The sequence below is a fragment of the Opisthorchis viverrini genome (genome assembly GCF_000715545.1).
Source record: "Opisthorchis viverrini unplaced genomic scaffold opera_v5_20, whole genome shotgun sequence".
Lineage (NCBI taxonomy): Eukaryota > Metazoa > Platyhelminthes > Trematoda > Opisthorchiida > Opisthorchiidae > Opisthorchis > Opisthorchis viverrini.
In genome coordinates, this window is record NW_008751676.1 from 1134304 (window position 1) to 1156150 (window position 21847).

Below are 21847 nucleotides of genomic sequence, written 5' to 3' on the forward strand. Positions count from 1 at the left end.
TTATTTATATTTATATATATAAATATATATATATAAATATATATATATTTTAGTTTAAAGCGCGCACGCAACGGTGAATAGTGGGTATGTTGCTTCACACTTGCTCACAGTAGTTTGCAAATGAGTTTAGCTGGCTAATCGCCTGGCATTTGGGATCAGGTAGAACATAAGTTTAGTCGATAATTGTGGAGTGCGCCTACCTGATGAGTTCGGAAAATGGTAAAACCAGTCATGGGTTGTCGAAAATTTCTCATCACTATTACAAGTAGTCTTTATAGGGAACTGTTTGTTTTTGTCTGCAAGTGAATGAAAGTTACTTACAAGTGCACCTGTTTACCAAAAAATTACAGCACAAGTTATATAAGTTTACTGTTTAAGTATTATACTTGATAACCGCCTTAATCTTCAAGCAGATACCTAATCACATAGATAGATGGATGGATAGATAGATATAGATTATAGATATAGATATAGATATAGAAATCTGGGCACGCCAGTGCAGTGATATTCCATTAAAATCCCTCGTCGTTTCGGTCAGACTGAGCTAAATCTTACGGAATTCAGGTGTTTTGAAAATCAGCCGATTTTTTTCTGTCGTAAAAGGGTTCCTCAGAAGCAAGGAAGCACCATTGTAGACACACAAATAGGGAACAGGAAAGTATTCAGCTGCAGTGCACTGCTATTTCATGGTTTAGTTTTCTGAAGACTACACAGCAGTCTACTGATGGTTAGAATACGACACTAGTCCACAAACGGGTAATATTTTTCAGCACAAATGAGTAGGGAACTCAAACTTTGAATAATTTTCTGAACACAGTAGTCCATCTTATTTACGAATGGACTGGGTATTCCTGGAAACACCCTCTGTCATTTTGCTAAAGTATAGAAATCCATGATATTCTGCAGCGAGTGCCATCTTTTTGGAAGAAAGCCATATTGTCACTAACCACAATCGTGCACATCCACAGGGCCACACTAGATGAACAACATTTATAGGAATGATTCCAATATAGGGACGAATGATTCAAATCAAAGTTGCCGGTGTCACGGCAGTACATTTTGCTGTTTGCCGTGCAGACGGTTCAGTACTTAGTGAAAAAATGAGTACTTGAGTTGATGCCCAGTATAACAGTTCTTCACTGATTCACCACGAGATACTTACGTCTATTACGGGTTGTGGAAGCCTGTCAATTTGGAGTTGATCTAGACTAGAGTGATCACTCCTAGCTCTTTTTGGATCATTTCACCGAGTTACAAGCTTATGCCAGACAACCGGTAGAACTTTACACAGCATAAATTAATTTTCGTATTGTTTTCAATCTTGAGATAGACTACGGGCCTGCAGTTAATGGTTGGCCCTTTCAATAATGACATTCTGCACTGAAAAGCTGGAAGACACTGTGCAGCTGTTTTATCGTCATTCGGAAACTGCAACCGAACTCAGAGAGTTTCTAACCCGCAACCCACCCGACAAATGTTAAGCTCTTAAATGTTCAGCCACCGGCAGCCAAATGAGTAGTGTGATTTGCTCTCAGACAAGCTATAACGCCACCCATCCTCCAAGCCATATTTCATTGTGACTTATTGACAATCTCCCAAAGGAGGATGCTTCCGCTCATTGACTTGATTCACGTAGCCATTCATTTATGCTGTATACAATTACTTAAGATTAGTAGGGGTCAACCGAATTATAGGATAGGGCACAAATAAACAGCAAAATGCAAACTAATGGTCGGTCTTATAATAAAGTTTATTTTCCCATTGGATCGTTGACTTAACAAAATGTCTGACTGATCCTTGGATTTACGCATTTTTGAATAAATATAGATATTTGAGTGAAATTCAAGATCTTCAATGATCGACCCAGAATACTGCATCATTATTATGAGACAAGCTGAGTAAAAAAACTACTACTAATTATTCTGTAAGTTGTTCTGTCATTGAGAAAGATACTCCGGTCGGGCAACAAACCCTAAATCCTTGTACAAAAAAGAACCCAACACAAAAGCACTCACTTGTAAATTTCGGTCCAATAATATGGCGGCCACGACGAACATATTGCCCACAATTGTTCCAATGATTATAAAACCCAACATGAGTGCAGTGATCGCAATATGTGCTGTTCCGTACAGCGGTTCAAATCGGATGGGTTGCGATACTGTCACATTATCCGGTTGCATATTCTACAATGCTGATCACCAAATCCGAATGAATGTGGCGGACCTAGCAGTATGCATGAATCCGAATTTAATGCATCAGATTATTGGTGTATTTGTCAGCAGAAAAAAATCGCCAAAGGTGCATGACAGTATCCCCTATATTGTCTGGACATGATCTGTGTTGTTTACCCATTAGTTATTTCATTCTAATGCAGCAGAATTGTCGTCCGTTCAAATACCTTGTTGAACGGGATCTCGGGGCGTATGCACACACGTGTGTGTGTGTGTTTTTACTGCCGGGCCAATCAGGTTACAGTGACAGTTTGGGACGTCAACAGCTGTTTTTTCGGTTTGTATCCCAGAGACGGCGGGTCCGTTGTCATTGCTCTTCATGCTGCTGTTGCGTTTTGTTTACCGATTGCGTTGTTGACACAATTTGTCCGAAGGTTTGCTGTCTAAGTCAGTGGATGAGTGTTGATGGGTTGTTTTGTGCTTCAACGACAATAAAAATATTGTTGGTTTAACTCCACCAAGAACAAGAAGAACAAGATGCACTTTAACTGACAGCCTCTTGTGACAGAATGTCACATGAAGTTGAAAAGAATGGAAGGCTAGGGCGCGCCGGACCTTCGCAATCTTTAGCCAACAGACTAAACGTTTAACCGAATTCGTAGATGTTTCCCATCACTCGCTGTTGGACTAACCTGATTGGAGCTACTGTGTAAACGTGCAGGACTGAAAGCTGGTTAATTCTGCCTAATGTCCCCAAAAGTGAGATTTCGACGCCCGGCCTTCAACATCGTCACGAACTGAAGTACTCCGAAAAAGGACAGGCTTCGAACGTCGCAAGTTTGGCAAGTGGCGCCGCGAAAGTGAGTATGTGGTGATTACCCATCTCTGTACGTTTTAGCATTGGATGGGTGATCCATGCTGAGTTATATATAAGTGATGTATGTCGCTAACAAACGAAATTCAAAGTCAACTGTGGCGTCCCATTTGGTATCCTGACTGAAAATTCACTAAGAAGTAAAAAAATTGTAAATTATCTGAGGGTATTTGTGACACAGTCGGCAATCACTGCGTTTAGTATAAGCATATTCGTGGGCAGCTCACTCACAGTGTTCCCCTGATTAGAGCAAAGTTCACAGAATGTGAGAAAACTGGTTCATAGCCTGAATCGCTGCATCTTGTTAGCTCCGCTTTTTCTCGAAATGTGGCGACTGGTTGTATGGTACATGTCTGATATGATGATTAACTTGTCTGACTTACATAGAAGGTTCACAGATTCGCATTCATGAGGGGTGGTTGGCGGTCAACATGCATAAGATCTACGGGATGTAATATAAACTGACGTGAAGAAAATTCGTTTGTCCTCTCTCTACAGTGGAAAATGTTAGTAGTTCAGGTAGCCTAGATGGTCGCTTGTTTGACTGCATAACCACCAACATATCGCTACGCTCCACCACGCGCCCTAACAACGCACTGTTGATGTCACGTCAATTGGTGACAAAACGTTTGCAAACAAATTGCCGAGCTCAGTAAACAAACGCACAACCAGTTAACCATGATCGCCTTTCGCACTAAGTATGCGGATAGGTATCGCTGGTTTCTGCCCAAATGTCATTGGATTTCGATTGGAAACAGTGGCTAATTCGATTGTGTGGCTACCGATCTCTTGAAGGATCCGAAAGCAGCAGACGTGTTCCCTCCAAGAGATTTAGAACCCGATTGTTGAAAGATATCAGTTGCATTATCCATTCCACCTTTACACAGCACTAATTGTGAAGTTTTTGAAAACTCTCTGACAGTCCTTGATCGCTTTTGACCGTCTTCTGGCTAGTCGGATGGGTACGATCCCCCAGTTTCCGCCAAATTTATGCTCTATCTACATCAAGGTTTCTGCGCAACTTGCAAGATACCTTCCTTTGCACACCAGTTCGATTTTGCTCATTTGAATTCCAGCTGAATCTCTCTGAAAATAAACTTATCTGAAGAGGATCAAAAAAGGCGAAACTAGTCCTAGGCTGTTGCAGATTTTTCAGTAATCTCCTAAGTACCATTCCTCTGAGAAAATATATTGCGATATCAGGCAAATCAAGCCAAATGAAACCTGAGGCTGCCATTGTGCAGCACACCACCATAAAGGAGTGGTTCAGCCGGGATTAAGCTGAGTCTTCGGTCAAAACGTAACTAGTGTGCAAACGGTGTATTTCACAAAAAATTACTTGTTTTGAATTATTCAGCCATCCCAAATGACTTATTTATTTACTCGCTCAAGTAATTAGTTGATTAATTATTTCACGTGAAAGAAACTTTGTAACTTGTATCATACACTTGTTTCATGCTACTTAGATAATTCTTACCACACTTATGCTTCGTATTATTCACTAAACGTCCCCTTACTGCTAACTATCGTCGTTATATTTGTGATTCCACGTAATCTAACCTCACATTTTTCGACAGTCCGGTACTATTTTTGTACTTCGCAATCCATACTGGGTACAATTAATGTCCCTAATGTGCCACCCGTGTAGGACGCTCACAAATCAGTCAGGTCCATCCAGCACGCAGAGCTTCCTTGCACATCAAATCTTGAGAGCAGCGAACGGCAGAAACAAACTTGGTTGTTTTGCAACTGGGTATACACCGGCCTGTTCAGTCACTCTTGCGCATGTATTCCGCAAATCAGAGCTATCGTGTACAGGTCAAGCCTTAGTAAAACTGACTTTGAGGTTCCTTCTGTCACCTTCGTTTTTATATTTTACAATAACTCATTATTCTGTGACGCCTCAATATCATGATAAACTACTCCGACGATATCTCTTTGGTGAAGCCTACTCTGTAGATGAGGTAGATGTGGGTTGTATTTTCCTTGGTTCTGTTTTGAAAAAGCATATTGAAATTTTGTTCTCACATGGGTGTAACAGGCACTTGAACGATGTGAAATTACCTCGACGTCTGTTATACTTTGGGATCATATTCAATATCAGGAATTTCAGCTCCTCCTTCCCCGGAATCATTTTGACATGATTTCGAGTGGGATAGCGATTTGGATTTCAGAAATCAAATCCATCTTTTAGGCATGGGCACCAGAGCAACGCGGCTTCCTAAATTTAGGTTGAGCACTACCAGCCTGCTTGCAGCAATGAAAATTCAAGCCATAGATCCAGAGGATTGTCTTACTGTTTTTGCCGCTTTTGTTCTCTATGGTGCCGCATTTGATGAGGTTCTCCAAAAACGGTTTCCTGCCATCAACTTTTCGCTAAACCCAATAGATGGCTGACTGACTACCAGATGACGCCATAATTACTGCTACCTATTTATGGGACGCTTATTAATTTAATTAATTAATTAACTGCTAACTTAATCAATTAATTAACCTTGAAACATGGACGATTGTTAGTTTTTCACCTCAATAAAAGGGAATTTTGATACTGGGGTAATACTTAAGGCATGAGAAACAGAGTCAGCAATATTTTCGATGGAAGTGCCATACCTCGAAGTCTACAGGGATTCAGTATGTACATTTTTACCCACATGATGCAGAGATACGACCTAACCGGAAGAAGATCTTGGCGAATATGTAAAGGATATTTTCAACATTTGGCTAATTATTAGCTTGTGAGCACCGGCTGAGTACGTAGGGTCGATAAATCTGCATCTTAATCCGTTGAACATGATGCTAGTGATAGTGGTTAATGGGAAGAAAAGTTTGCAGGAGAGGATTCTTCAAGCGAGCAGAAAGCCCAGTTTCAAAAACAGCTTGTACAGACTTGTGAACTGAGGTACAGAAGTAAACGGCCGTTTGTACGTGTTAATGGATTTCTCTCAGAAACTGATTATCTGTGTGGAATTGCGTCACTCCGTTCTTCAGGCTTTTACCATATCACTCTGTACTCTCCATCTTGACTGACTGTTATTATTGCCAGACTCAGATTGTACTTCTGTGGTTTTTCTGGCCTGCTGAAAATTGAGGTTGATGATATCAGATGTCGCATTCGAATGCTTTACGCCTCTGGTAACATATCTCCTGTCTCTCTTGCAGAAGCTCTCTTTGCAGAAGGCTCCTCAGACCTATTGGTTGTTTCTGAAACAAATCTCGGCATGATCATTCGTGACTGTTCTCGCTTCAAACATCTTGAACTAAAAGAGCATCTTCCCCAAGGTGTTCTCAAAATATCACTGATGTGCTACTTGATGCCATAGTTGTAGTCCTATACTTGGTCTCTTTTTAAGAGATGAAGTCCTCGAGATTGTCATAACGTAAATTAGTTTGATTCAGGTGGATGATGTTTCTAGTGGCAGAATTAGGAAACTATTTACGGTTTTTAATCCTTTCCTGTGCTACTTTTCACTAACGTTTTGTGGTTTCAAAGGGGATATAAGTTGGTATGGTGATTCCGAAGCACCCGTTGTAAAAGTCACCACCGTGATGCACCTAGGCCATGAGGTATTCCTTTATCAGAGGATTAACCCAAAGCAAAGCTAGAATCTAATAGGACGGAAACGCTCACGTTTTTCTCATTTGAAAAGAAGAATTCCTGTCACCTTTTCTACATTCGGAAAAATATATGTTCTTGCATAAACCTCTGAACACGTGGTCTCTGGCTAAATAATTCTTCAAATTAGCATTCGTTTTGAATTATGTTCAGGAACTGGCAAGTTGCAATAACCTATGTATTCATACGTTTACTTTTACTTTGTCCTGCTTTGCTGACACCTTATGGCCTTGGTTATTTCGGTGGAAGATAGTCGGTACCGAGCTCAATAGCAAAAAGAACCCACTTTCATTCAGTATGAATTTATCCATTCTCATAAATGCGTCAACCTGATGACCGGCTGAAGAAATGCCTGCTTTTTGACACCGTTATCATTGATGCTTCCGAAATTTACTGTTTACCAGTGCATGGAAATCAACTACAGCTCACACACAGAAGTTCATCCGGTGACTTTCCAAAAGCAAGAGGACTAATATACAATTCCGAGAGATGTTGCACCTCAGCTTCCCTCTTGCTTTGGTGGAAATTCAAAAAACAAGACCAATTTGTCGGAAGTAGACGTAAGTACATGATAGGCACCTAGGGTACTTCTGACAGACAATACGGAGTTTTTATGAATGTAGTGCTACAGTGAGACATTGGTCACCTTCTTTCAAAGTTTTCTATCGGGAGAGATTCGTGATATCTATGGTTATCTGTTATCTGTAAACTCAGCAACATTCAAGTCAGGAATCTGCCTGTATTTTACTGTTTTCTCTCCAGAATGAAATACAGACATATCACTGACTGAAAATAAGTGGCTCACTGGTTGGGGCTGGAACTTACTAACCAGATGATTCATGCTTTCAACCACACTGCGGAATCTAGACAGCTCTTTTCTAGGTTCACTGACTGAGGCACGAACACACTGACCGAAAAATCTGTGGTTCGAGTCCAACATTGGGATCTCTATTATTCCAGGCAACCTGCCTTCATCTCAACCCTCGGGTTTGATGGTAAAGCTGGGCACCGAAAACATGCTATAGCTGAACGACTGGTTAATTATTTGATTGGTGGATTGATTGGCTGACTGACTGACCGATTGATTGATTGATTGATTGATTGATGATTGATTGATTGATTGATTGATTGATTGATTGATTGATTGATTGATTGATTGATTGATTGATTGATTGATTGATTGATTTGATTATTGATTGATTGATTGATTGATCCCCTTAAGTGTAATACAGTTGTAGATTAGTTGTTATACAAATATATATTTACCTCTAATTTGAAACAACTGTATATCCCTCAGTGGGTTAAATAACGCAGTCAAAAGACAGAGATATTTTGTGTGCAGTTCTCAGAAAAACAAGAACACTAAATAGATTTTTCCGAGTTCTATGAAACGGTCAGTGATGTAGTCACACAGGGATTGATAAATAGAAATGGCATAGCTGTTATATCCAGGTTATCCTGCATGGAAAATCTTGTTACAGTTGGGCTTGGAGTGAAGGCTTGAATCGACTGATTGTAAAAATTCCATCGTATATTAGGTGCAACGAGTGAACAGCCCAGGTCAAATCAACAAGATAATCTGTGACCATAAGATGTTTGTCCATCGTTAACTGCGACTTCTTACGATCGTACAAATTTACCGAGCTTCGGTCTATCATTAGACTCCGGACTCAAGTAGGAACGTGCTCCCTTTTTCTAACAGTGGAACATCTACCGGTACTGTCTACGTTAATTTGACTACAATTAAATGCACAGTTAAATTCGGTTACGATAAATTTCGTTCATTATATTTAAGGTGAGGTTAACCCTTGAGTTATGCTTGAGACCCGGATTGGTACGTTCGTTAGGCGTTCAGTCGTCTGAGCAGTTGAGGTATCTCCTATGAAAATCAGATTCATGAATACAGCTTTTTTTTGGTTCAGTGGCACAGTTGAGCGGTTTTGGTCATATGTTACTGTCTTTCGATAACCGTTCTGCCACAGGGTATTTATGGACAGCTAAAGTAAGCTCAAAAATCTAGCGTGCGTGTCCCGTGTGGTGATGAGAAGAAAGATCTGATGCTATCACTTTTCTGCTCTCAGTGTTTGAAGCTTGAGGAATTGTTATGCTGCCCCATCATACAGAATTTTCTCTAAATACTCTATTTAAAAGACCACAATTTCCCTCCGGAACCAAGGCTTAAAACAGATCAGAGCTCGGGAGAGCTAACCGACCATAAGCTGCCGCAGTCAACTATTGGCGAGTTTTTCGGTCACGGATCAGCTATTTTATCCACTCTGTTCACTCTGTTCATCCACTAGATCCCGCATCGATAGAACCCTAAAAATCATTCTATTCAAGCCTTTACTGTATCCAAAAGAAAACTGCTCAACCACCTGGTATACCTGGGCGTGCCATGTACACCATTTCTCTTTAATGACTGATCAGTCAGTGACAATGTGACTGCCTATATTTCGTAGAGAGTATCGTGTCTGTTTTGTTTGGTGTTGTTAATTTGGTGCTAACGAGCCGATATGCAATGCGTACAGCTGTCTTATTCAATCTTCTAGATATCAAATACAAACCCGATATGACGGACCATAGACCTGTGTGCTATGAGGAACTAACTAATTATTCGCGAAACCTCATTAACTGAGGCAAGTATACTGTACTTCCTCCTGTCTTTTTGAGATTTCCCTGCTCGATCGCTTCCTCTGGATCTGTTTCCTGGTCGTCCACCAATTTACTGAGAGTTAAGGTACATTAGCTGCGATTCGACTGCCAACCTTAAATAACTGAGTGATCATTTTTTACAAATAGTTACAAATTGTTCAACTAGAGCAGATGTGGATTCACACCAATTCGAACGTAAACCAACAGCAAGAGGATCATTTTTCACCTCTTGAAAAGGTTTTACGAGCTTTTACTAATCTACTTTGAAGAAATTGTGCGCTTAAAGTCCTGCCAATTCATTCTTTTTTCCACTGATATTGACTGTTGCGTCAACGAAGTCAGCATTGTAAAGTATCCTTTGCATTTTCCGAACAGTGTAAACGCTTGTCGTCTTATCTTCACTGAATAAGAACCTCTTATTTCTCGAGATTAGATCGCCTAAAGAACAAAACACGGCTTCTGAACGTTTCAAGCTAATGTTGATTCACTCGATGTCCCGGTCGCATCAATCCACTCTGGTTTCCGCAAAAGGAAAGCCTTCGTCAAAATACACCTGGTTTCATTCGCGTTCCTAGGTCGCACGATTAGGTAAGGTTAGAGGAACGTTCTGTGGTCTGTGACAATCACCCTAATGAAAGAATCTGCTTTCTACTGACGTTTTGATCAGGGGCTTGGAAGTGTCTACTACCTTTAACTGCCAACTGTTTGGACAGTGCAATAGTGGTCCCGCGAAGTCACCTGTACTCCGAGCTCTGGCAGACACACCGTCTTCTCCAATTCCGTCTAGTAAGTGGCTCCTGAAACCTAATAAAGTTTTTCTCGAGCGATGCGCTTTTCATTTCAACTGAACAGCAAGACGAAACTTCACACCGTTACAAAGATCTCAATGTGGAATTTACGCTACAGTAAATAAATTAGAATAGGTGCTATGATTTTACCGATCTTTGTGTACCAAAAAATCGGTAAATCCAAATAATTAGACTCTTATTAAGCACATCCCAATCGTAGCACTTACTTGAAACGATCGAACTGAACTTGTCCTTATAGGAGGATTGCATTTATGGCCTGACTCGATTATCCACTCACTCCAAGCCAACGTGTACTGCTGCCACTTTCTCACAGTTGACTTGATCAAATTGAAGATTCAACACTCCTCTATAAAAACTATTCTACATTATCTATAAAGAACTTTAGTAGGTATGCAACAATTACGGCGTCAATACGACATGTCACATGGGCCACGACGGAAGTCGATGTCATACAAAAACCGTGTCCCGACGGATAAACATGTACACCACATGGACATAATCTAACGCTCGCGCTGTCCGAAAATTTACACGCCGGACACGTTTTGGGAAACCTTACACACAAATGAGTAACATGCAGGACAGACCCGATATCCAACTAGGAAAATTAAAATATCTTGAAAATCTGTAAAAATATTTTTTTACTGACTTTCGTGCCTCGAAGGAGGAGTATCAAACTGATTTTCCAACTGCTCACCCATTTCAGCATGAACTAATTTCACATAGGCGTCTTCCATTTGCTAAAGCCCTTGCAAGTAGCTTATGCTTCTACAGCATAAACTGCAAAACTGGAGAGTACTTGTTAGGTATGTTGTCGTTCGCATCAGTGCTTTCCAGTTCTAGCATTGAAATTGGAGGCCAACCACGGATAACCAGTCCCAGTAAATGTACTAAGGCCCTTGCAAGCAGCTTATGCTTCTAGAGCACAAACTGCAAAACTGGAGAGTACTTGTTAAGTATGTTGTTGTCATTTGCATCAGTGTTTTCCAGTTCTGGCATTGAAATTTGAGGCCAATCACGGATAACCAGTCCGAGTTTCCTTCAAAATGTCCAGGTCATGCATAGGTGCTAATCGCATACCGAACTCGAACCAAGCCACGCCTGGTTGTAACTGCACAAAACGGCATCGTTATTTGATCATATGAATCTATTTTTCATTCCTCATCGGGATTTCCGTGGTTTCCATTCAGTCTTGAAACCCGGTACGTCGGATTACTTTATCTAATTTGGAGAAAACCAATTCCACCGTGTCGCTCGGGGGGGTTCTATGGTTACTTAAATCAAACCAGATTGTTTGTGGTTCGGAAACTTACAAATTTTTAACAACTTTTGAAGTACAATCGTATCCACACTTGTACTGGTGTGACGCTGTCCCATCGACCGTAGGGTGTTCATGCGCCGTCATTCAAGAGGAGGCTTCTAGGGGCAGGGTATTCGAAAGCAGCTAATGCATCTCGACTGAATATTGAGCATAAAAAACCCAAAATGATCATTTTGAATTCACTACTAAAAGGCTCCAATAAACGCGAATGGATGTCAGGTCTTTACTACTTGTACATGTGAGCGAGTTATCTTCTGATGATGTACTGCAAGATCGAAGAGAAATGGCTCAACTGATCAGCAGCAACACAAAGGAAAGGGAACAAATATGTTGTAACGTCGACAGATAAAGGATAAGCAAGGTCAGAAAAATTCTAAAATTGGATTACAGATCCTAACAAGCAGGTTCATAATGACTTCGATTAATACGTACTTAAACAGCACATCTGCCAATATAGATACACAGATACGTTGTGGAAAATGTGTATCGGGCGTGTGTTGGGTGATAACTTCATTTCGCGAATGTCACGAGATCATATGATCTGCTACGGAAGCTGAAGGGACGGCCAGTTTCTGGACAGATTGTAGAGTCTTCCAAAGATGAGTGCTTCCTTAAAGCAGTTCGGTCCCACTATTTTAGTACTGCTTCCAGGATAGAACTTCGAGTAATTGTACGGTCTCTCCTGGTGATGAACAGATATTAGTACAGGTAATCGCAGAAAGGTAGCTTCATTCTGGGGCGACGCACATGGAAGCAACTATCCAAATAGCATAGTGTTTCTTATTACATCTAAACTCTCTGGGAAACACACGTTTCAAATGATTTGATAGTGTGCGGAGGGTCAGAAAGCCGTCAAATGACTGACGCTTCAAGTGAGCACTGAGATCTTCAGACCGATTGGAAAACGTCATAAAGGAGAGATGGAGCTGGACTCCAGGTAAGTCTCTCGTGAAGCCAGACTTGTTTGTAGATCACTGTATTTTGCTAACTTCGTGCGACTTGTGTTCAAATAAAATATAAGGTTGACGAAAACTCGAGAATTGCGCCAACCTGATGAACTCCGAGAAGGGCGAAATCGGTGGTGTGCTATCAAAGAATTTTTCAGTAGCCTTACGAGTATTTGTGTTACGTCCAAAACGGAGTACATTTAAAGCGGAATATGAAATACCTGCTGTCAGGTTATAGAAAATAAACCCTGAAGTTGGAGAACATCTTAATCAAGTAGACCTATTGCAGCTCTCCCAGTATTTGATGTACGCCTATTGTTCTTCTTCGGTGTTGACAGAGGGACATGGCGAACGAACAAATACTTGTTTGATTAAGTCATGCTAATCAAAAGCTTCCGGATTCCACAGGACTTCTCAAAGTAATACATGATGTCGGCAACTTTATTAGCGTCACCAGTTTTTGCGGCTCTGTCCTGACCATCCGGCTCGAAATAGGTTATTCGTATTTGAAATGATTCTCCCCCGTTTATCGAAGTGCTCTGCCGAATTTCAGAAAAATTGGATTGATAGGTAAGAATTGCAAAGGCTAGAATTTTGTGGGCGAAACACCCAAACTTTTAAATTATTGCAACTTACCACAGAACGTACCACATAAGCAAAAGCTCCTTAGTAGACATGTGGCTGCCCGACAACTCGGACAATGAGAACTCAATTTCTCATTTGTCTGCGTCAAGCAAAAATGCACTGGCTAAATGACGCTTGATTCTAACCGCGAATTGTGCAACATCTTTCCCCCTTTATTCTGCCACACGTTACTTGTTCCGAAGATGAATGTAGGCATAATCTTATTACAATTTTTTTACTTACTTTTCAACCTCCTGTGTTTGAAGACCCATGTACCCCCGCTCTTTTTCCTAAACGCTGTCTGGCTGAAGTACAATATATAATGACACGATATGAGAAAAGGCTTTTCGTTTCTATGGTCTGTGATATCCTCTGCTGTCTCTACAGTCACCTTATTCCTAGTACGACTGTACATGTGTGCGCCTATACAACATGTACCTTGTGTTTTAGGTAACTTTTTAAAACTGCATTTTTCGAAATCGCAAACAATCAAATTCTCGTCATAAAGTGAAGCCAATCTGTGCTTGAAAGCCAAAACCTCTGTACAGTTTGTTCCTCCTTGTTTAAGAATCATCTGCAATTTGCATTTCACAAGACTCCAGCGAGATTTTATAGTCGGACTGTCCTTGCTGGCATTTGCAGACTATACCTTCTGCCACAAGCGGCAATCTGATCGGTTCTCACGTAGGCAGGATGGAGCGCCACTCATCCATCTGTTACATACTCCAGATCACTTTTTCACATGTTAACTGGATCTTGGAGTGACGATTGTTCAGATTTATGCTCCACGGCACTTACGAATTACTGCTGTACTTCTGTTATCAACAAACAACAGTTTGTGAACTGTCGGCAGCACGCGGTTGAAAGTCTGGGATAAAAAAATCACAGGTAATTCCATATTTCTTTCCAGTTACAAACATGGGGTAAGTGGAACAGCAAAAAATAATGGATGCGTTACAGATTGTCATAAATAACCATATACTCAGCGCCAACATTGGAATACGTAACTGCTTGAAACCGAGGTCTTCTGTGAAGAACACATTGGTTCCTGGTGAACACCAGTTGCAAATGAACCCAAGAGCAAACACAGGATTACCCCCAATATTTTACGTCTTTTCGGAATCTAATGGAGCAAAGGCACTCTGACTTTCACCCCATTGACAATGTCATCCCCATTTAATTGCCAATAAATGGCACTCATTAAACACCTGGCATGATGCCGTGAAAGCTCTCAAAACCTCATCAAAATGTTTGTCTTCAAAAAGCTACTGATTCATTAAGCGATTCGTGCACCTGGCTGAGAAACCGAAATTAAATATGTCTCATATTTTCATGTGTAAAACAAACTAGCCCTTCTGTCGGCCCTTAAAAGAGCCCCCCTTTGCAGGCGAAATGAAAATACTTGGGAAACTGGTCGCAGATCACTAATTCCTCAACCCGGTTTCGAAACATTCAGAGCATGTATTTTTGCAAGCATATTACTGTGAGCTAAATACTAAGATGCTGGCAGCCTCATAGTTTGATGCTCGTAGTTGTTTAACTGATTGAGGGGAGAAATTCCCCCTTCTGTGAATGGAAAGATTCAACTAACTATAGCTTTTAAGTTAGAGTTGGACCCTTGATGAGGCCACCCGCCAGGAAGACCATCACAGATGGCCAAATTATGACGTTGAACACATGTTCCAATCTACACAAAATAGGTTAAAACTAATCTAATCATACTATTGTGAACCTCTGGGCTCCGCCCGTCATCAACAGGTCAAACGGAGTAATTGAAAGTCGATGACTAACAGCTTTTAAATTAGTCCTATGATAAGTATCTTAAGTTCGTATTAATTTAAAGTATTTTTCGGCCGTCAGTATACATCGTGCAAATCTGTATGGCATTTACAAAATCAATAAAAAATGTCATGAATCAGTCCATTTAAAAATAAAAAGACAAATTCGTCAACTTATCGAGTAACTTTCTCCGATCTCTTGGTGATTCCACTGAAATTAATCAGCTGCGAGTTTTCACAAGTTTTAAGATCCAGATGACTTTATTTATTTCCATCACTCCATCGTATTTGTCGTCTGTAGGTTCTTTTAATTTTTTTGCCTTATTGTCCTTTTTATAATTACCAGTTCTTAAGCAACAAAAAATTCCAGAGATTCGTGAGTGACCTCAACGTCAAGACTTACAATTGACTTCAGTAAATTTAGGTATAAACCTACCGGTATTGTGAACACACATACAACTGTGCAGTTCGAATGCTCACAAAGTGCGAAAGTATACCTCATCCGACGATCAGTTAAGACTATTCCTGTCCGAAAATACGATCGTACAATAGAAGACGTGGAATTCAATACAAATATTGTTACGGGCAAACAAGAGTGTGACAAGATGCATGAGCTCAATTACTGAGCGAAATATTTAGGCCAACATTCGCCTGTTCTGCGAAACAGTAAAGTCGATGACAGACATCACACGATTTTCTTGATCCGACACTCCTTGAAAGTCGCGCTAAGACCCTTGGACAGGCCAATACAATTATCCTTATTCTCATGGCTTATCAAGTAGACACAGCTCCCAGTTCCCAGTTCCCATAATCCTTATGTTGACCTTTCATTTCTGAATGTCACGCAGTTGGTGTTACTCGCGGCTTTGCAAAGAATGCGCTGCGAACGGAAGAATTAACGCGATACGTAGTTCATGGTGCAAGAAAACCATATCCAAGGTACATTTGTAAGTTTCAATACTCACATAAATAGTCAAATAGTATGGGATCCAAGCACATTTTTTATTTGTAAGATTTGACCGAATTTCAAACCCTTGCATTGGCCAACATCCACCCCTCTTCAGAGGAGAATGATATTTGCGTGGGTCAACTTACAGGACTATCCACCAGCAGGTGGGTTGTCCGAACAGGTTAGCAATTCAGAAAACATTGTCTCTAAGTTTTACATAAGTTCTTCGTCTTCCTGCCATTGGTTCTACCTCTCCTGGGTCTCTTCCAAGTGTTCCCATCATACTAAAGTTCCATTTAAAAACTAAGCGCATGCGGATGGTGTTACATTCTCTTGACAATTTATAGCGGGGCGCTTCATTGAATATACGTTAAATCCCTTGTGGTCAAACATCAGGTCACTTTGCAAAACGATGTTTTTCTTCACAGACATCACGCGTCTTCATTTGATGATTTAAAGCAAATCCGTGTTGAGTCGCTTATCAATCCTCACGCGAAAGAATCTAGAAAAGGACATATTCTTGTCCGCAGAGTAAAGTGAGTGGACGAAAGAGACACTATAAAGAGATTAAATTAATACAAGACCCCTTTGTGGTTAGAATTTTATCAAAACCATTGGAATATGATATTAAATGGTGTCTCGGGAAAAAGGTTGAACGTGTGGCGACCACACTCATTTGTACGGCTGAAACGTGCAAGGATACAAACACAGTGATCTCCCGAATTTCTCGGTAATCATACTATAATTGCTCCAGCACACGCGACTGATTGACACATCATGCCTAATTTATACACAGTGCTTTGAACGGCAGTCATTCGTTATTTCCTGACTGTTTTACCTAACGAAACTCTATCAAATGTCTCCGTTTTACAATATCTCCTTTGTTATTTTTCAGATAGGAACTTTGCGACTTAGCTCGACAAGCACTTATTCCGGGTCGACGTGCATTGAGAACAGGTCCCGCATTGGTATAGATGATTACGTCATTGAATGTCACTTCAGAACAGTGAAAAAGGTTGAGTACGCAATGCACGAAATGCAGGATGACTTAGTGACAGCCGTGACAGAGAAGATAACTTGAGTGCATTTTAGTAAGAGAACATTGAATTGTTTGATCTGCTCTAAGCATACGATAATCAGAGCAGATAGAAACAATCTAAAATGAAATGACACCAAAGTTTGACCGGTTTTTCGCACGACCTTAAATCCAAGAATTATATATGAGCGAAATTCTGGAGTATACCCACCGAATCAAGCTACCGATCGAGGACATAATGGCCCGATACGAGTCCCAGTGCGTACCTAGAATGCTATGATTATAGAAACCCATACTTCAGTAATGTTTATCCTCTGAAAGACATCGCTCTAACGAAAAGCACCCTCTCTTGTCAGTCATGTTCGAGCTTAAGTAAAGCGCTACTGATGTGTATCCTCCATCTCTCAGTTGGTGATTCCGAGAGCGAGTCTTCCTATGCCCATCTTTCAGTCATTGGAACCATATCAGGATATCATAGGCTTCGACTGGCTACTCTGGCAACAACTTTCCACACAGAAGTTTCCTATATCGCGTATATTTTATTTTTCTCATAGGCTAATTATGGATCAGTAAATATCAGCGGGGAGAAAGGCGCCTTCGAAAAAAGACCAAGCATCCAACGACAATAGACCTATTTTGAACAATTGGACACGAAAGTAAACATCTCACCTGCGCAGAATATGGGAGATCTTATATCCTCAAGTGAACCTCTTTTATTATCTGGAATAAACGAGCATACACGGCCGGATGGTGCAGCAAGTTTTAACTCAGCGTCGGCTGGGTTGCGGTGGAGAAGCATTAGACTGGTTCGATATTACTCGGACATGTAGTCAGTAGTGTTCGTCACTGCATCACTAAATCGTTCGCATGGCCTTTTAAAGTGCAGCTAGACATATACGTTTGTTCGCTTTGTGTTCAGTCATACCGAGAGAAACTTTGACGAAAGCTGTCCAAAAAGGAATGTTCACATATTCGTTTTGGCTTAAACTGGCTTTTTTGGTAAGTGGAATAATATGGTCTTTGAACCATTCAACAGAGGATGCCTGTGGACCGTATTGCGGAAATGAATTGGCATAAAAAATCCAAAATCTTGTGGAAAAGTTTTATGTTTTATATTCCACGGAACACATCATATTTGAGTCTAGGATTTTAATCACTTCGATTGCATCTGTTACGCAGCGAGGCTTGAGGGGCTTCCGTATAGGGTCTAGTGAGTTTGTTTACGGTAAGCTGAATGATGTGTCGCCGGGATTGGGCATGCCAACGTACGGGACTTATGTAGATAGCGAGAGTCTCTCAATCATGTAGTTGGTCTGTCCGTCGGTTTGACTTTCATACAATGAGCGCCTCTCCCCAAAACATGTCTTATCAGTGAAATTTTGTTGTCCTGATTGAAGTTCGAGTGTCTCGTTCTCATTGGCAAGGCTTTCATGATGAATGCCATCAAGGTTACGCTAAGAATGCATATTTAGCATATATTTTGAAGAACTACGATTTCGTAGGTGGAAATAGGTTTTTATCGGTTAGAAATTTAGTGTAGAAGCTCAGAATCGGTGCAGACTAACAAGCTGATTTCCCTGCACAAGCGGACAGCCTTGCACGCTAGCAAACGATACGTCATCATCAGTCTGGAGAATGTGAACTTGACCTAAGTTAAACACTATTAATGTGGGACGGCAAAAGGCTTCTTCTAACCCAAGTCAATTGAAAGAGAGTGCGAAGTGGATTAGAAACCATGCTGACCGGACTGTCGTCACATGCATTTTGAATAGACTTGCGAACTCTCAGAACTACTGGTGTTCCCATCATCTGTGGGATCACATTTAACCCCTAACCGTAGATTCTGTTTGGAACAAGAAAGATAAACCGTCTACACCTTTATATCTACACACTATCGACGCTTTCCAAGACTTGATCAGAACTAATAAGATTTCGAGGATAAGCTCAGTGTCAGAATATGTCGAATGAATGAAGGAGACGCTGTCAGCTATCTTCAATCGCAAGTTGACAGTACGGTAATTGGGGCCAGGGAGTGAAAATCCGGGGAGATTGACGAAACCATATACCACAGAAGAGCTCTGAGAAAAAAGTAAAACGAACGAATTCCGAAATAGGTTAACTGACGCTTCTTATTATGTGCAGTGGGAAACCTCTATATCAGAATGTGTTGTGCATTTTACTTGAGGTGTTGTGTAATCTTTGATAGTGGTTTTCGCAATAATTGTTGGGATCTATTTGCTCAGCCTTAAGACATGTGAATGGACTAGTTGTAGCGTGAAACCGCATGTGAGTCTTTGTCCTGAATAACGAAAAGTTCGTTATTTCAGAACGTGCCTGTTGACCACGATCCGCGTCCGAATGTTAAATCTAATTCTCCCGTTCCCCAGTTTACAAGGAGTATTTGCAGAAAGTGAGGCACGCCAAGCTCACTAGTGAGAGTTACTAACAAGCGGTTGATCGTTTGAACACTTGCTTCAAATAGGGAGAACACTGGACTCAAGTTTCACACTTATAGAACTCATCAGAAATGGATTATATCACTTCGCTAATGCAAGCTGAATGCACCTGCATTATACTACGTCTGCGTCCATGCTCAGACACCGTGATTGGTGTGGCCCAGGTTATGGGGAAGGCTCGCTTTCAGTAAAGCGGGATACATTAGATGGGACAGAATGCTGGTGTAACACTTGGTGGACAGGCCTTATATATGGGAGTTATCGTGACAATTCTCATTCCATCGGCAGCACATAATTTTTCTCACGTAATTCTGAACAGTTGTTGCAGGAATATATAGGCTTTTAGGGTAGGGCCATTCACAAACAAGAATGATATAAAGTCAGTTTTCCGTCTTCTTGAAACAGATTTTCCTCAGTCAAGAGGATACCGATTTTACGGGTAGTGCTGTAGATTCACCCTTTGGTGTTATGAAGTGTGTCCATGGGAGCAGATAGCATCGTAACCCTTTGGTGACGTGCCTTACTGAGTTCTTTGAAATCGACTACCCTTGCGGTCCGTTGATTTGGGACTTCCTGTTACCTACCGTTACTTAAAAGAAATTTTTTAGATGGCATCCACAAGGTGGACGCGAGACGAGTTTTTCCCCAACATATTGAAACAACACCCCTATTTGGTTAAAGTACCTCTTTGGTTTATCCTAAAAAACTGCTGGCTTCTCATCTGTCCGAGTATCGTACATAAGTTCAAACGTGTATTTTTCTTCATGCGCTTCACGTAACTTACCCTAACGCTCATTCTAATAATTCGAATGACTATCGCAATAGACAATTTAGTGCAGTTACCCGACAACCGACGTGATGTAAACAGCACATGCACGTTTGTTCACTGCTGGGCGGGTGGTCAAGTTTGGATATTATTCCTCCACTGCTTCGTCTGGTCGACTAGACCCATACTTCCAGTGGAACGAAACGGCAGACATGCACGTGCTGTGTCCGCTTGGAACGTGTCAATACGAATGACTAACCTCCTTGTATTCGTCGCATTCACAACCGGCTCTACGCCAGATTCTTTACTCTGTGCTGGCTACGCTGTACAAGCTCCATTATTCACACCAGTGGATATGTACGCACAGTCGATATGCCAATAATGGGGAGAGACCTACCACCGCAGAACTAAAACTGTATGTCTTGAGCAACATGCCGTTAAGTATATAGACATTTGATATGAAGCTCATTCAATGAAAATGCTTTTCATCACTGTTCTGTGAAGGTAAACAAGTAGTTGGAATGAATAGGTTGGTTGTTTCAGGGGTAAGAGAGAAGTGTTTGGATCAGTCACTATTCGTCATTAAAAGCAAACCAAATGCAACCTAGAATCAGCATAAAATTTCACATCGGAAAAGTACACGCAAGTTAGAACAAAGCAAGAATTAAATAGGCATAGTAAATCATTATGTCTTGCGTCAAACTGACATAAAACAACGGAAAATGAAGCTTTAATCGGAACACCAAACCACCCGAATTAGCCGCTTTCTTCTGCGTGCAAATCGTGGATGATTTTTAGTGTCAGCCGATAAGCAGAGGGCCCCAAGCGTGTCCTTTATCGACCTACTTGGAGCCCATTGCGGCAAGAAGTTACGCACTGGACAATTTCTTATTTGCCTTCCTTTGTGCCGCCATTAGCAACTGCAATGACATCTGCTTGCAATGCGGAGGTGCGGTATCCTGATGCACGTTGTTACCCTACTAAGAGACCCTCATTGAGATTGAAATACCTCAGTGGTTAACGTGAGAGCTTACTGACCGGCAGGTCCTGAGTTGAACCGAAACCCGACAGCTCGACTGCTTTTGTCTAGGCTTGGGCAACCCTTCTGTCACGGCAGTTAGACACCAAAGGGATGTGACAACTGAACGATTACGTTGACAATGATTACGATTTATTTTGTGAGCCATCCAAATCTGTACAATGCATGAACAGATGAGACAGTGATTAACTCCATGTTCCTTGTACTTCTGTCACGGCAGTTAGACACCGAAGGGATGTGACAACTGAACGATTACGTTGACAATGATTACGATTTATTTTGTGAGCCATCCAAATCTGTACAATGCATGAACAGATGAGACAGTGATTAACTCCATGTTCCTTGTAAAACTACTCATAAGGTCTCTGAAAACTCTCCCACCATCCTTGACAAGTTTCGTCCTTTTTCAAGCTTCTTAGGTGGGTGCTTCCCCCTGGGTCAAATCAATCTAATGTTTTCTATGGAAAAGAAACTGCACTGAGTTAGTGAAGTACCCTCATTTACGTACCAAGTCGGCCTTAACCAGAGATCCAACCGCATCATAGCTGAAAAATATCGTGAACCACGCAGTTGGTTGACATTTATTGAGCCTCCAAACGCGATACCTTGTATTTACGTTTAAGTATTTGGGTTTATGTGGAAGTCGAGACTGATGGAAACCCAGGAAACGCGTCTAACTGTTGAGTCCCAAGAAGGTTAAAACCGTTGGGAGGCTATTAGAGTCTTCATCAAACTTATGAATGGTGCGTTCCTTCAAGAAAATATCTTCTACAGTTTAGTAAGCACATACTTACTGACAAACTGCCTGTTCGATT

General features: G+C 41.1%; 1 protein-coding gene across 1 annotated transcript in view; it reads left to right on the top strand.

The window, feature by feature from the left end:
• The window catches only part of T265_01810 (hypothetical protein), a gene marked incomplete at both ends in the record, with an annotated part of 128794 nt that overhangs the window by 99332 nt on the left and 7615 nt on the right, over positions 1 to 21847 (top strand). Inside the window, 4 exons of the mRNA XM_009165920.1 lie at positions 2375 to 2433; positions 9978 to 10096; positions 15800 to 15899; positions 16164 to 16271. Of these exons, the coding sequence (XP_009164184.1) occupies positions 2375 to 2433; positions 9978 to 10096; positions 15800 to 15899; positions 16164 to 16271 (386 nt within the window). The remainder of the gene's footprint in view (positions 1 to 2374; positions 2434 to 9977; positions 10097 to 15799; positions 15900 to 16163; positions 16272 to 21847) is intronic.